Source organism: Orcinus orca, chromosome 18, assembly GCF_937001465.1.
Source record: "Orcinus orca chromosome 18, mOrcOrc1.1, whole genome shotgun sequence".
Classification (NCBI taxonomy): domain Eukaryota; kingdom Metazoa; phylum Chordata; class Mammalia; order Artiodactyla; family Delphinidae; genus Orcinus; species Orcinus orca.
This window is the reverse complement of record NC_064576.1, coordinates 55,126,580-55,140,836: the sequence shown is the minus strand read 5'-3', so window position 1 is coordinate 55,140,836 and position 14,257 is coordinate 55,126,580. Positions and strand designations below refer to the sequence as shown.

At 40.9% G+C, this 14,257-nt stretch overlaps 1 protein-coding gene across 3 annotated transcripts in view; it reads left to right on the top strand.

Moving 5' to 3' along the window:
- Positions 1-11,013: 11,013 nt before the first annotated feature.
- Positions 11,014-14,257, top strand: part of EPSTI1 (epithelial stromal interaction 1) — a 98,459-nt gene continuing 95,215 nt past the window's right edge. Inside the window, exon 1 of one of the 3 annotated variants that reach the window (XM_033436735.2) lies at positions 11,014-11,322. In XM_033436735.2, coding sequence (XP_033292626.1) covers positions 11,144-11,322 — 179 coding nt within the window. In that variant the 5' untranslated portion in view covers positions 11,014-11,143. The remainder of the gene's footprint in view (positions 11,323-14,257) is intronic. The other 2 variants (XM_004274562.4, XM_012534758.3) reach the window with 2 other exon arrangements.

Genomic DNA, 14,257 nt, shown 5'->3' with positions numbered 1-14,257 from the left:
TCACTATCTTTTTCTGCAAAGTCCTTTCAGCTCCTGCTCTCTGTTCCAAAACCAAGACCATATTTTCAGATTTTTTTAAAAACTGCACCACACTTCCAGGTACTAAAATCTCTATTAATTGCCTACTGCTACATTACATTTTATCCCAGTTTGGGGGTAGGATGCAAGAATTACTGCAGGCCATCTTGAAACCTGACTACCATAGTATTTAACAATATTTAACACAGTGCATATCTTATTTTTGTTAGCTGTCCATCTAAAATGAAAGCTTCATTATGGCAGGGCTTTTTTTTTTCTTTCTTTTTTTGCGGTACGCGGGCCTCCCACTGTTGTGGCCTCTCCCGCTGCGGAGCACAGGCTCCGGACGCGCAGGCTTAGCGACCATGGCTCACGGGCACAGCCGCTCCGCAGCATGTGGGATCTTCACGGACCGGGGCACGAACCCGTGTCCCCTGCATCAGCAGGCGGACTCTCAACCACTGCGCCACCAGGGAAGCCCCCCTCAACATTTCTGAGCATCTACTATGTGCCAGTCCTTAAGCTAAGTGCTGGGAATGCAACAGTACATCAGAAACATACTATGCATGCTCTTACAGCCTCATAAAGACAAATCAAAGAATATCACTGCTGAAGATGTCTCAAAGGTCATAGTCCAGAATTTCCCAATGCCTATTTCATGAATCTGAGAAGCAGATTTTCACCTTCCCTTCTTTACATATATTGTTTGACAGAAGACTCAAATACATTTCTCTCTTCCACCTTGTGATGGGCAAAATTCTAAACTGACCCCCACTATCTTTGCCCCCTGGTGTTAGTCCCATGATTGTGTTGTTTTACAGCCAAAGGGATTTTGCAGATATAGTCAAGGTTACTTAACTTGACCTTAAGATAGAGAAATTATCTGAGTGGCCTAAGCTAATCACACGAACTCTTTCGGAACAGAGAATTCACCTACATACTTACTATACAACCATCAAAATCTTCATATCAAATTCATCTCTCACATCCCATTCAGTTTTTACAAAGTATCCAAATAATATCCTTTAGAGTCAAAGATCCAATTTGGAGTTAAATATTGCATTTAGCTGTCACGTCTCTTCAGACTCATTCAACTTGGGACATTTTCTCACCCCTTCCTTGGCTCTTATCATCTTGAAACTTGAAGATCACAGGCCAATTATTTTGGAGAATGTCCCTCTGTTTGGATTGGTCCGGTTTTTCTTCACGATGGTTGCGCATATTGCAGAAATGAAACTGTTTTCTTCTCACCGATTACTATAAAAGAGCATACAATTTCTATTTTTATGGTTACTAGTGATGTTAATTTTGATAACAAGGTGGTGTCTGCCAGGATCCTCCATCGGAGTCTTCTTCCCTTTGTAATTATTTTTTAACATCTTTATTGGAGTATAATTGCTTTACATTGCTGTGTTAGTTTCTGCTGTATAACGAAGTGAATCAGCTATACGTGTATATATCCCCATACCCTCTCCCTCTTGTGTCTCCCTCCCACCCTCCCTATCCCACCCCTTTAGGTGGTCACAAAGCACCGAGCTGATCTCCCCGTGCTATGCGGCTGCTTCCCACTAGCTATCTATTTTATGTTTGGTAATGTATATATGTCCATGCCACTCTTTCAATTCGTCCCAGCTTACCCTTCCCCCTCCCTGTGTCCTCAAGTCCATTCTCTATGTCTGCATCTTTATTCCTGTCCTGCCCCTACGTTCTTCAGAGCCTTTCTTTTGTTTTTTTAGATTCTCTATATATGTGTTAGCATACAGTATTTGTTTTTCTCTTTCTGACTTACTTCACTCGGTATGACAGACTCTAGGTCCATCCATCTCACTACAAATAACTCAATTTCATTTCTTTTTATGGCTGAGTAATATTCCATTGTATATATGTGCCACATCTTCTTTAGCCATTCATCTGTCGATGGACACTTAGGTTGCTTTCATGTCCTGCCTATTGTAAATAGTGCTGCAATGAACATTGTGGTACATGACTCTTTTTGAATTATGGTTTTCTTAGGGTATATCTTGGCTTCTCTTATAACTAGGTTTGGCCATGTAACTAAATTTTGTCCAGGAAAGTGTGAGCAAAAGTGACGAGTGCAATCTCTAGGGTGTACACTTAAAAGGAATGGACTTGTCCTCCGGTTTCCTTTTCTCCCTCATCACTGGCTGGCTCATTTATGCATTACATACAGACAAGAGAAACACACTAGAGAAGGCAGAGCAACACAGTAGAAGCCTGGACCCTTGACATCATAGAGTCACTTACTAGCCCTGGCCTGCATATGCCAGGACTGGTACCTAAGAGCAAATTTCTAAGCTATTTAAGCCACAGCTAATTTGAGTCTCTACTCTTGCAGCTGAACCTAAAGTTTAATCAATCTAAGTTACATGAGTGAGGGGGGACTAGATAGAAATACAATGATGCCTGCAATAGCCTGAGGAAGTAAGATAATGGTTAACTAGTATCTAGACAATGACAAATATGGAGCCCCTATTATATAGTGGCAGTACACTGTAGGAATTTCCCACAGTTTCTTAATCTTTTGTTGATAGACTTGTGAGCAGTTTCTAGTTTTCCACTCCCATGAAAGATGCTTGTATGAACATTCTTGCACATGATTTGGTGAACACATGTACAGTGGAATGGCTGGATATGAAAATATTCAGCCTTAGAAGATTCTGCCAACAGTTCTCCAAACAGGTTGTCTATAATTTACAAGCCCATTAGAAGAGCACGAGAGGTTTAGTTGTTTCACATCCTTGCTCACAATAGTTTTTTCTTTTTAATTTTAGCCCTTCTGTTGAGTGCACGGAGGTATCTCATTGTAATTTCAATTTGCATTTTTCCCTAGACAAATGAAGTGGAGCCCCTTTTCATACATTTATTAGCTATTTGGATATCTTTTTATTTTTGCATGTAAAGTGCTTATTCAAGTATTTTGCCCAGCTCGCAATATACTTGAATAAGCACAAAAACTTCAATAGTTTTTGAGTTTAAATAATAATGATCACTGCATTTATTTATTGATTACACTAGGTTGGATCATGGTACTAAGCACTTTGTACTTACCTAATGTATACAACAACAGTATTCAGTTGGTCTTATGACTCATTCCCATTTTACAGTTGAAGAAACTGAGGCCCTGGATGTTCAGTAATTCACCCAAAGCCTCTCAGTTGTAAGTGGTGGAGCCAAGATCTAAACACAGATCCATCTGACAGACTAAAGTTTGAACAGCAAACCCTTGGCAGATAACATAGGAATCACTCTCTTTCCTTGGGCTGCATGTAACTTCATTACCTTAACCATTTTACTGGTACCTCAAGGAATGGAGCTGCTGACGACCACTCAGAAGCGGCTTGAACTTCAACCTGTGTGGTGTGCCTAGGGGGACCCCAACCCCAAATCACACTCCTGGAAGTACTGAAAGGCCATGGGAATTTCTAATATGACTCCTTCTCCAAGTCAAGTCAGATAGGAGAACCCTAGGTTTTATCCATAGAAATGGAACGCTTGTCAGATTCCAGAAGGGATTAGAGATGGAACAGTGTCACAAAATGTCTATGAAGTGCTCAGTGCCTTCCAGTTATGCCAAAAGAGTTCCAGTTTCACTGGGGACTGTACTTCTGTGCCAGGCATTTATATGTTGGTAGGTAAAACTATATACTGCTTTATTTCTATTCGGAAAGAGATTTCAAGATAAAACACACTAAGGATATAGCTCTGTAATGTTTTAGCAATTGCAAGCCAAGAGCTGCTGGAACTGAAGTTAAGAACTCTCTGACAAATTTAAGTATTATTAGAAAACATATATAAAGCTCTTGCGTTGACAGCTCAAAAAAAAATAACTTCCATTTATACATCATCAAGGTGCAATTTACGAACCACTTTCACATATGTCATCTCATTTGGCTCTCACAAACCCCTAAAAGTAGATTGGACAGGTGGTATTATGATTAATATTTCCATCTTACAAATGAAGTAACCAAAGTTCAGAGCGTTTTACTGGTTGCCTGAGGTCAAAAAACTCTTGAATGGCACTGCCAGGTCTCAAGCGCAGGTCTTTTGCTTCCCCCAGCCCGCCTCCCAGCACCACACACTCTCTTAATGACCTCGTGATATTTACAAAGGACTGGGAATGCTCACAACAGAGTTGGCTTAGAGTTTAAACATCAGAACAGTTAGGAGCTCCCTAAAAGGGGACACTTTTGGAAAAGGCACAGTGATTGGATAAAAAATAGTGCTCTAGAGAGTTTCTCTCTGATTCATCATTCATCATAGGTAAAGAACCAGTTCAGGGGACTCTCTCCCCCAAGCCACTGACTTGAGTCTTCTGAAGTTTTTCCAAAGTTAAAGGAGATTCCTTTCTCCCTGCAGCCAGTAGAGGCCTTGTGAAGGCTACTACACAGTGTTAGAACCCAGAGATGGAAGCAACTACCTATTCCTCAGATCTGAATTTACAAACAACGCAATTCAGCCACCTTCCAGAAGATAAGAAATATTACGGAAAACACATTTCTATATTCCTTATTTTCCCAAGTGACAGGACACATTGTCGTCAGAAAAATAGAGGGAACAAATATACATCTTTTCATTCTTAAGTAGAATTCTTTGTGATACACTATAAAGCTAACTATTTTAACACTGTTAAAGAAAAGGAATTTGAACCAAAATTAGCATGTTTGCTATTCATGAAAATTTGACATGTTATATAAAGTACTGTCATATAGGTAGTTTGATCATGTAATTATAGGAGTGCATATTGGCGTGTTAAGGCTTTTATGAATGTAGATTCTGATACGTTTAGAAACTTTGACACAACTGCTTTGGAAAATAATATACAGCTGATCTTTGGGAAAATTATAACAATTGAGAAACGTTCCAAATTCCGAATTTTGTCAAAAAACATTTTTTGTCACAATCATCTTTCAAAATGTAAAAAGCTAGACTTGGACTCAGAAGACCTAAATTCAAGTTCTGGTTCTGCCATAGATTTGTTACATAATGCTGACAAGTCCCTTTACCTCTCTAAATTTCTGTTTCCTAAAATAGGGGGTAGTTAGGTAATCTTAAACATGGAGCTAGAATAACAAGGTTCTGTTTGTTCCCCACTGTAGTGCCCGGGTCTGATAGAGTAGATGACATATACTTATCATTCAATAAATATTTCTTACATGAACTTAAAGTGACTTATTACTGCAGCATTCTTGATTTTATGTTACAAATTTGAAGAATTTCTAAAGAATATGAAATTTTCATGATAGAAATATGCTCATTCACACACACACACACACACACACACACTTAAAATGAGGAGATGCCAAGTATTAGGTGTTTCACATAGCTCCTTTGTTAGAAGAGGAAACAAAAGCTTTAGAATAACTGCTGTCCTACATCTATTGGATTAATCTAGCTTTCTACTGCAGAATCAAATTTAAGGAAGCAAGACTTTTTAGAATTTTCAGACTGTTATCACGGGACATTTAAAAAGAAAAAGCCAAGTCTATGTGTCTCTAATTATATATATTTATTCACACTAATGAAGGAATAATCTAAGGCAACCGATTTAAAAATCAGATATATATTCCCATTTATTTCCTCAGAAAATAAAGACACACTTGGATGTTAGCATTAGACCAGGTAGGTGAAGGTTCTTTTTGATGTAATTTTTGCTCATTGGGCTATAGCTAAAATTGCTCACTGAGGCCTGAATTCCCATTTCCCGACAATGTCTCATTTTACAGCATTTTCTTTTGTACAGCTTTTGAAATCCTCCTTTTTTCACTCAGCTTCCCTCTTCCCCAACCAAAATGTCTTTTGCTCAGATTAAACTCCTTTACCTAAAGGAAAGAACAAATGATTATTTCCCAGAGGCAGTTCTATTTTAAAAGAAAACCATTTCCTAAACAAATCTCTAATTGGCCAAATTTCAGGCAATTTAACAATCTCACTAGACTTCACGTGTTCCCCAGGTCCCTTAAAACATATAGGCAATTGTCCAATATAGTGGTTCTACAAACTTTTAAAGCCTTGGAACTCTTGCTTCAAACAAAAATCAGGTAGCACTCCACTGTATGGAAGAGATAATGGCTAAAGTACTAGGGTGGAAACAGTGATGGGGATCCATAACCTTCCCTACTCTCCCTGCTTCCCTCCACCAGCATTGCTACAGAGGCACACACCTCAGGATAACCCATGTAAAGGCCAGACCATCTTCTCATACAAATGCACACACATAAGGTGAGAGAATGGGTGATAAGCCAGTAGAAGACTCACTCTTTTTTTTTTTTAACATCTTTATTGGAGTATACAATGGTGTGTTAGTTTCTGCTTTATAACAAAGTGAATCAGCTATACATATACATATAGCCCCATATCTCCTCCCTCTTGCATCTCCCTCCCACCCTCCCTATCCCACCCCTCTAGGTGGTCACAAAGCAGCAAGCTGATCTCCCTGTGGTATGCGGCTGCTTCCCACTAGCTATCTATTTTACATTTGGTAGTGTATATACGTCCATGCCACTCTTTCACTTCGTCCCAGCTTACCCTTCCCCCTCCCTGTGTCCTCAAGTCCATTCTCTACGTCTGCATCTTTATTCCTGTCCTGCCCCTAGGTTCTTCAGGACCATTTTTTTTTCTTTTTAGATTCCATGTATATGTGTTAGCATACGGCATTTGTTTTTCTCCTTCTGACTTACTTCACTCTGTATGACAGTTTGTAGGTCCATCCACCTCACTACAAATAACTCAGTTTCATTTCTTTTTATGGCTGAGTAATATTCCACTGTATATATGTGCCACATCTTCTTTATCCATTCGTCTGTTGATGGACACTTAGGTTGCTTCCATGTCCTGGCTATTGTATATAGAGCTGCAATGAACATTATGGTACATGACTCTTTTTCAGTTATGGTTTTCTCAGGGTATATGCCCAGTAGTGGGATTGCTGGGTTGTATGGTAGTTCTATTTTTAGTTTTTTAAGGAACCTCCATACTGTTCTCCATAGTGGCTGTATCAGTTTACGTTCCCACCAACAGTGCAAGAGGGTTCCCTTTTCTCCACACCCTCTCCAGCAACTATTGTTTGTAGGTTTTTTGATGATGGCCATTCTGACTGGTGTGAGGTGATACCTCATTGTAGTTTTGATTTGCATTTCTCTAATGATTAGTGATGTTGAGCATCCTTTCATGTGTTTGTTGGCAATCTGTATATCTTCTTTGGAGAAATGTCTATTTAGGTTTTCTGCCCATTTTTGGATTGGGTTTTTTGTTTTTTTGAACTGAGCTGCATGAGCTGTTTGTCAATTTTGGAGATTAATTCTTTGTCAGTTGCTTCATTTGCAAATATTTTCTCCCATTCTGAGGGTTGTCTTTTGGTCTTGTTTATGGTTTCCTTTGCTGTGCAAAAGCTTTGAAGTTTCATTAGCTCCCATTTGTTTATTTTTGTTTTTATTTTTATTTCTATTTCTTTAGGAGGTGGGTCAAAAAGGATCTTGCTGTGATTTAGGTCATAGAGTGTCCTGCCTACATTTTCCTCTAAGAGTTTGATAGTGTCTGGTCTGACATTTAGGTCTTTAATCCATTTGGAGTTTATTTTTGTGTATGGTGTTAGGGAGTGTTCTAATTTCATTCTTTTACATGTAGCTGTCCAGTTCTCCCGGCACCACTTATTGAAGAGGCTGTCTCTTCTCCATTGTATATTCTTGCCTCCTTTATCAAAAATAAGGTGACCATATGTGCGTGGGTTTATCTCTGGGCTTTCTATCCTGTTCCATTGATCTATATTTCTGTTTTTGTGCCATTACCATACTGTCTTGATTACTGTAGCTTTGTAGTATAGTTTGAAGTCCAGTAGCCTGATTCCTCCAGCTCCGTTTTTCTTTCTCAAGATTGTTTTGGCTATTCGGGGTCTTTTGTGTTTCCATACAAATTGTGAAATTTTTTGTTCTAGTTCTGTGAAAAATGCCAGTGGTAGTTTGATAGGGATTGCATTGAATCTGTAGATTGCTTTGGGTAGTATAGTCGTTTTCACAATGTTGATTCTTCCAATCCAAGAACATGATATATGTCTCCATCTGTTCGTACCATCTTTAATTTCTTTCATCAGTGTCATAGTTTTCTGCATACAGGTCTTTTGTCTCCTTAGGTAGGTTTATTCCTAGGTATTTTATTCTTTTTGTTTCGATGGTGAATGGGAGTGTTGCCTTAATTTCTCTTTCAGATTTTTCGTCTTTAGTGTATCGGAATGCAGGAGATTTCTGTGCATTAATTTTGTATCCTGCTACATTGATTAGTTGATTGATTAGTTCTCGTAGTTTTCTGGTAGCACCGTTAGGATTCTCTGTGTATAGTTTCATGGATGACTCACTGTTGAGCACCCTGAAGAAGCTTTTAGATGTCTATTGCTATTCACATTTTAGAAAACATACTCACATTTTTAAAAACACTTTGAGAATGTAGCAAAGTGAGAAGTGAACAGAATAAGCAATTTAGATTTTGCCCATTATCTTCTATTTCTATCTCATGTTTGAAACGTGGGTGTGTTACATGGTTGTGTTGTAAAATAAATATGGTCAACTAAATGCATTCCTGAAGTCAGTATTACTATTACCAGCTCCTTTAACAGAACTGGTTTTCCCCTAATGGACTTTCCCCTACTCAAAATTTGAATTTAATGCAACCACCAAAACAACTACTTTCTCTTCTGAAAAAAGAAGTTTCTGTGGTATTTTCCCAGCAGAAGAGATTCTGAAGATCACCTCCAGAAAGGCCACCCAGATCCATTGTTTGCATTTCTCACCCTGCAGTCACCTCCAACCCAAATGTTCTCAAACTCTCATCTTCCTCCTGATTCATGAATGGTTGTGACACCTACCCATTTTACAAAGCTAAAACCTTAAGGTCACCATAAAAACAGCAACCATTAAATTACTGGGGTTCTTAACTAGACATATTGTGTAGGTCAGGATTTTTTAACCTGATCTACTGACGTTTGGGGCAGAATGATTCTCTGTGTGAGGGGCTGTCCTGTGTGCACTGTACGGTGTTTAGCATTATCCCTGGCCTTCACTAGATGCCAATAGCCCCACTTCCACCCGCTTCCAGGCTTCACAATAAAAGTGATCTCCAGGAGTTGCCAAATATCTGCTGGAGGCAAAGTCAACTCCATTTGAGATCAACTGTTGTAGATTAACTCTTTACTCCTCACAATACCCCACAGGATCCCACCCCAGATCTACTGAATCAGAAACACAAGGGTTAGCTCCAGAAGTCTGTTTCAATACACCCTCCAGGTGGTTCTGATGGGCTCTGACATTTGAGAACCCGTGGTCTACTTGACAGACCTCTAACGCTGCAGGTGGCATAGAAACCCTGACCTCCTTCTCTAACAAGTCCCTTGCCTTTACCTTCTCCTCTCCTGTCTTACTCCACACACTGCCCACCATTCATTGAAATCTTTCACTAGCTATCAAACATGTGTTTGTCTTTATTTTCTAAGCACCAGTAATATAAGCAAAACAATCGAACTCCTAAGTGGCTTGATGACTACAGGCTGGGGTGTTCCAGCCATCCCACCCCACCTGGAGTAGGTACACACCTTTTCAGTGTAAGCCACAAGCCTCCAGCATTGTGCCTCCTTCTTCTTGGTGAACTCCTTGACTTTTGTGGGTCATTCTCAAATGTCCCTTTTCTTTGAATTATTCGGAGGGCTAATCCCTACTTTCCCTGAACATCCAATAGCCTTACCCATCTTGTTATTTCGCTTATCCCATGGTGGCATTAACGTTTGTTTACGCGTCTTCTAGAGTAGCGGTTGGGTGAGGGAAGAGCCTTCTTTTATCTTTGGGTAGCCAGCTACACAAAGGACAGTGGTGATCATCGCAGCACACATCAGAGTCATCAGGAGCTATTAAAAAATTGGATGCAGGGACTCACCCCCGGACCTATAGAATCTTGCAAATCCATATTTTAAACTATTCCCATACCATAGTTGAATTACTGCCCAATGTCTTGCACAGAGCAGGTATTTAATCAAAATTTCTTTAATGTCTGATCAATCACTTAACAGGGCTGCGTAGAGAATCATCTCTGCCTTCCCCTCAGCTTGCTGCTCCAGTTCTGCTTTTTCTTCCACTTTTGATTTCACTTTCCATTTCCTTTAACTTGAAAGTACTTGGCAGGGGCTTCCCTGGTGGTGCAGTGGTTAAGAATCCGCCTGCCAATGCAGGGGACACGGGTTCCAGCCCTGGTCTGGGAAGATCCCACATGCCACCGAGCAACTAAGCCCGTGTGCCACAGCTACTAAGCCTGTGCTCTAGAGCCCGTGAGCCACAACTACTGAGCCTGTGTGCTGCCACTAATGAAGCCCACGCGTCTAGAGCCCATGCTCCACAAGAGGAAGCCACCACAATGAAAAGCCTGAGCACCACAACAAAGAGTAGCCCCTGCTTGCTGCAACTAGAGAAAGCCCGCGCGCAGCAACAAAGACCCAACGGCAGCCAAAATAATAATAATAATAAATAAATAATATTTTAAAAAAATTTTAAAAAAGAAAATACTTGGCAAAAACCAAACAGCAGTCAAAACTGATAAAAGGCCAAATTTTGTTTAGATAATTTTAATTATTGACCTAATCTCTGGAATCTGAAGGTTAATATATTGTTCACCGTCTCAAATATCCTGCAGAAACCTCAAATTAGGGTGACCTGTTAAATAGTCCTAAGTTGTCTTTCAGGATTTCAGTTACCTGGAGGCTACTCCCTACTCCCTGCTTGCATGAGGTCTCCGTGATTGATCATAGATAACTTTATCACCCTTTAAGGTGGCTGTGAGACCTCAAACCAACTCACCTGTAGCTGGCCAGGCGCGCTCCATTCAACATCCCAGGCGGGGCGCGCGGCCGGCGCTGTAACCTGCGATCGGGTCAGAGGGCGCCAGGGAGGAGCAAGGTCGGGGAAGTCCTGGGGGGCGGGGCAGCCCGCGGCTGGTAGCGGGAATCGAAACTCAACTGCTAAACCCGCCGCTCCCGCTCTTCGGAATCGCATCTCGAGACCCGCGAAGCGTCTCAGCTCGGCCCTCATCCTTCCCGCAGCGGCGGCGGCCCGGGACCCGCGGGCTGTGGACCATGTACACCCGCAGTGGGGTGCAGGGCTCCGGGTTCGGAGCCCCCGCCGCCTCCCGCCCGGCCCGGGACCCCGCTGCGTGGCGCGGGGAGCTGGGCCCGCCGCAGGGCCCCAGGCGGGGTTTGGAGGAGGCTCCCGAGAGCCCTTCGCGGGAGAGCCCGGAGCACGCGGGCCGGAGGTTGTAAGTATTTAACCACCTGTCCTGCGGCGCGGAAGCTCAGACCCCAAACAGGCGCCCAGGCTCTTCTCAGATCACCTAAGTTTGAACCACAGGGGCCCCATTACAGGGTCTCTAAGAAAATGCAGGCTCATTTGTCTAAACAATAGCAGACATGAATTACCTTATAAACTGAGTGTGCCGGTCCGGGATCCTTACTGAACATCCGACCGAGCCCGCGTTCCTTTTGAGGACACTACCTTCCTGATTCTTCAAGGCTGGCTACAGGACTAGGCTACTACTGGGTGTGTAGTAACTGCCTAGGCTTCTTACTAATTTTCCAGATATCTCCAGAACTCATGCTCTTAAATAGTATGAAAATATTTTCTTCCCTTCCTATCTTAAAAAAACTGATGCCCTAAATAGTATCTTCACATCAGCTGGGAGGGTAAGGGTGAAGAGAGAATGTGTTATTGGGTAGAAATGCAAATGCTGCCTCTAGGAGCCTGCATTCCAACAAAACTCCCGGATAAAGTAGCCCCCTTAGGACCAGAGGACGGAGCCGGAGAGGAAGTGAGTGGGTGTAGTGTTTCTTGCCGCAGGTGTTGATAAGTGCTCTGCATAGGAACAGGTAGGTAGCCTTTATTCCTGGTCTTTGCTTCAGGGACCACAGTTACTATCCTGGAAACATTTATTATGTAAAGTGTCAGTGATCCTTTCCCACCAATGGAATGAGATGCTTTAATCCAACAGTAGGGTTTGTAAAGACATTACTGCTTTTGAAGTGCTGCTTCTGTGAACTGGAACTTTCCAGATAGTTTCATTTTCATCAACTTCTAGTTACATGAAAGACAAACGTTGGTTTCTAAGGAACAGTATATAACCTTATGCCCAATAAACAGATTTTCTTTCATCCCTTAACTTTTGAAAGAATTCATAAGTACCAGGCTTTTTAATATTATTCAGCTTTGGGTTGCCCTTAGGTGGTGTGGGTGATCTGGGTGATTTCGATTAGAGATTGCTGCATTTCTTTCCTACTCAGAATGGGGGTGGGGGGGGCGGAGCGGAGCGGAATTCCCCAGCGGTCCAGTGGTTAGGACTCAGCGCGCTCACTGCTAGGGCGGGTTCAAGTTTGATCCATGGTGGGGAGCTAAGATACTGCAAGCCGGGCGGTGCGGCCCAAAGAAGAAGCGGGGGATATCTGGCCATAATGGAAGTCCTTTAATTCTGAGTATATCTCTGTAAGCTGTAGCATTTGATGTAACAGAGGTCATGGATGTATGGTTTCACGTTGATGATGAATACCCTCTATGTGCCTTTTTTTTCTATTTTAAAGATCTACTTAGACATAATCATTTAATTGCAAGCTCATAACATCTCATAAACATTAGCAGTTGCATCTGTCTGTTTTCTTATTTGTAAATTAATTGTAAATTACCCCAGAATCTTGCTGGACTAAATTACTCAGAAAGGGGCAGTTTTCTAATTAATTTTCCAGGCCTCAGTATCTGAAGACCTCACTACATTTTGTGATTTCTAATTTGCCAGTAGACCATGAGAGAATACATGGGTGAGTTCAGTGGTGTTTCACAGAACTCATTATTTTCATGTGAACCAGTTGCAATAAGCAGAACATTATAAGATACATTTCCTTCTATGTATATAACAAGTAAGATCCTGTTTGGACCACTCTGAATTCTTCTTACATCTCCAGTAGTCACTTATATCTACTGTTTATTCTTGCTTGTCTCCTTTAATGGAAGCAGGAAACCAAGGAAAATTGTTGAATGGCAAATAACATCTCAGTAAAACTGACCAAAAAATGCCGTTAAGATTTATTTTCTTGGAGAGAAATTAGAAGCATTTTCTAATAGAAAATTAAGAAAAAGGAAGGATAGAGTTAAGTGCTTAATAGTGAAACTTCACTTGTTCACTTTCAATATGAGCTTATTTATATGCTAAAGGTTGAACTTTGACCTTGTTTTGTGCGCATCCTTACACTTATTCATTAGGGAAGCCCCAACGTGGGAAAAGGAGGAGCTTTGATGCCAGGCAGGCTTGGGTTCCAGTTCTGATTCTGCCATTACTTACTCTCTGAACTTCAGCTACTTTATGTCTCAGGGTCCTCATTAGGTGAAGTGAGATAATACCAACCTCTCAGGGTCTGTGTATGTGTGTGTCTGTGTATCCATAAAACAATTTCATGCCTGGCAGAAAACAAGTATCCAGTAAATGTTGGGTGCTGATAGCCTTGAATTCATTTAACAAATGTTTATCGACCAAGTACTGTGCTGTCACCCTGAAGTGTTTATGCCTTGTGAAAACACACTGATTTAAAACGCTGACTTACATATAAATATAGAGAGACTTTAAGGCAAGTTGTTAGAATGATTCCTGAGGACTTCTAATAGAATCTAAGGCAAGGCTGAGCCCTTAACTATATTTGGATTTAAGTAAAGTGTTTACTAATAAATATTGGGTTTCCTAATTCTTTTCAGTTTGTGATTTTATCTTAAAGATTGTAAGCTATTTATACAGATTTTAAGAGAAAAAAAGTTCACACAAACTTCTAATCCAAAGTAATCCTTTACCCTTCCCCCAAACTCTAGATAAATATAAGACTAAGGCATGGGTTTTTCTGGAAGGGAATTTTACCTCATTTTACCCAATTCTGGGCAAAAGGCTCTTGCCTATGATAGCAATACAGGCAAGGTTCACTTTGTTCAGATACTTGTCTATAACCGTACCTAAAGGTGGTCCTCTAGCTTGATGCTGTTTGAAGGAAATATAAAGATATTCTGAAAATGAACCCATAATGTGGAATTTCACTATACAGTTAACTTTAACATAATTTGTATACAAACTCAGTTTACCTTAACATATTTGTGGCCAACTTTATAGCAAAAACTGTAGAGACTTAAAGATTAGCAACAATAACGGCAAGCACTTATGTATTTAA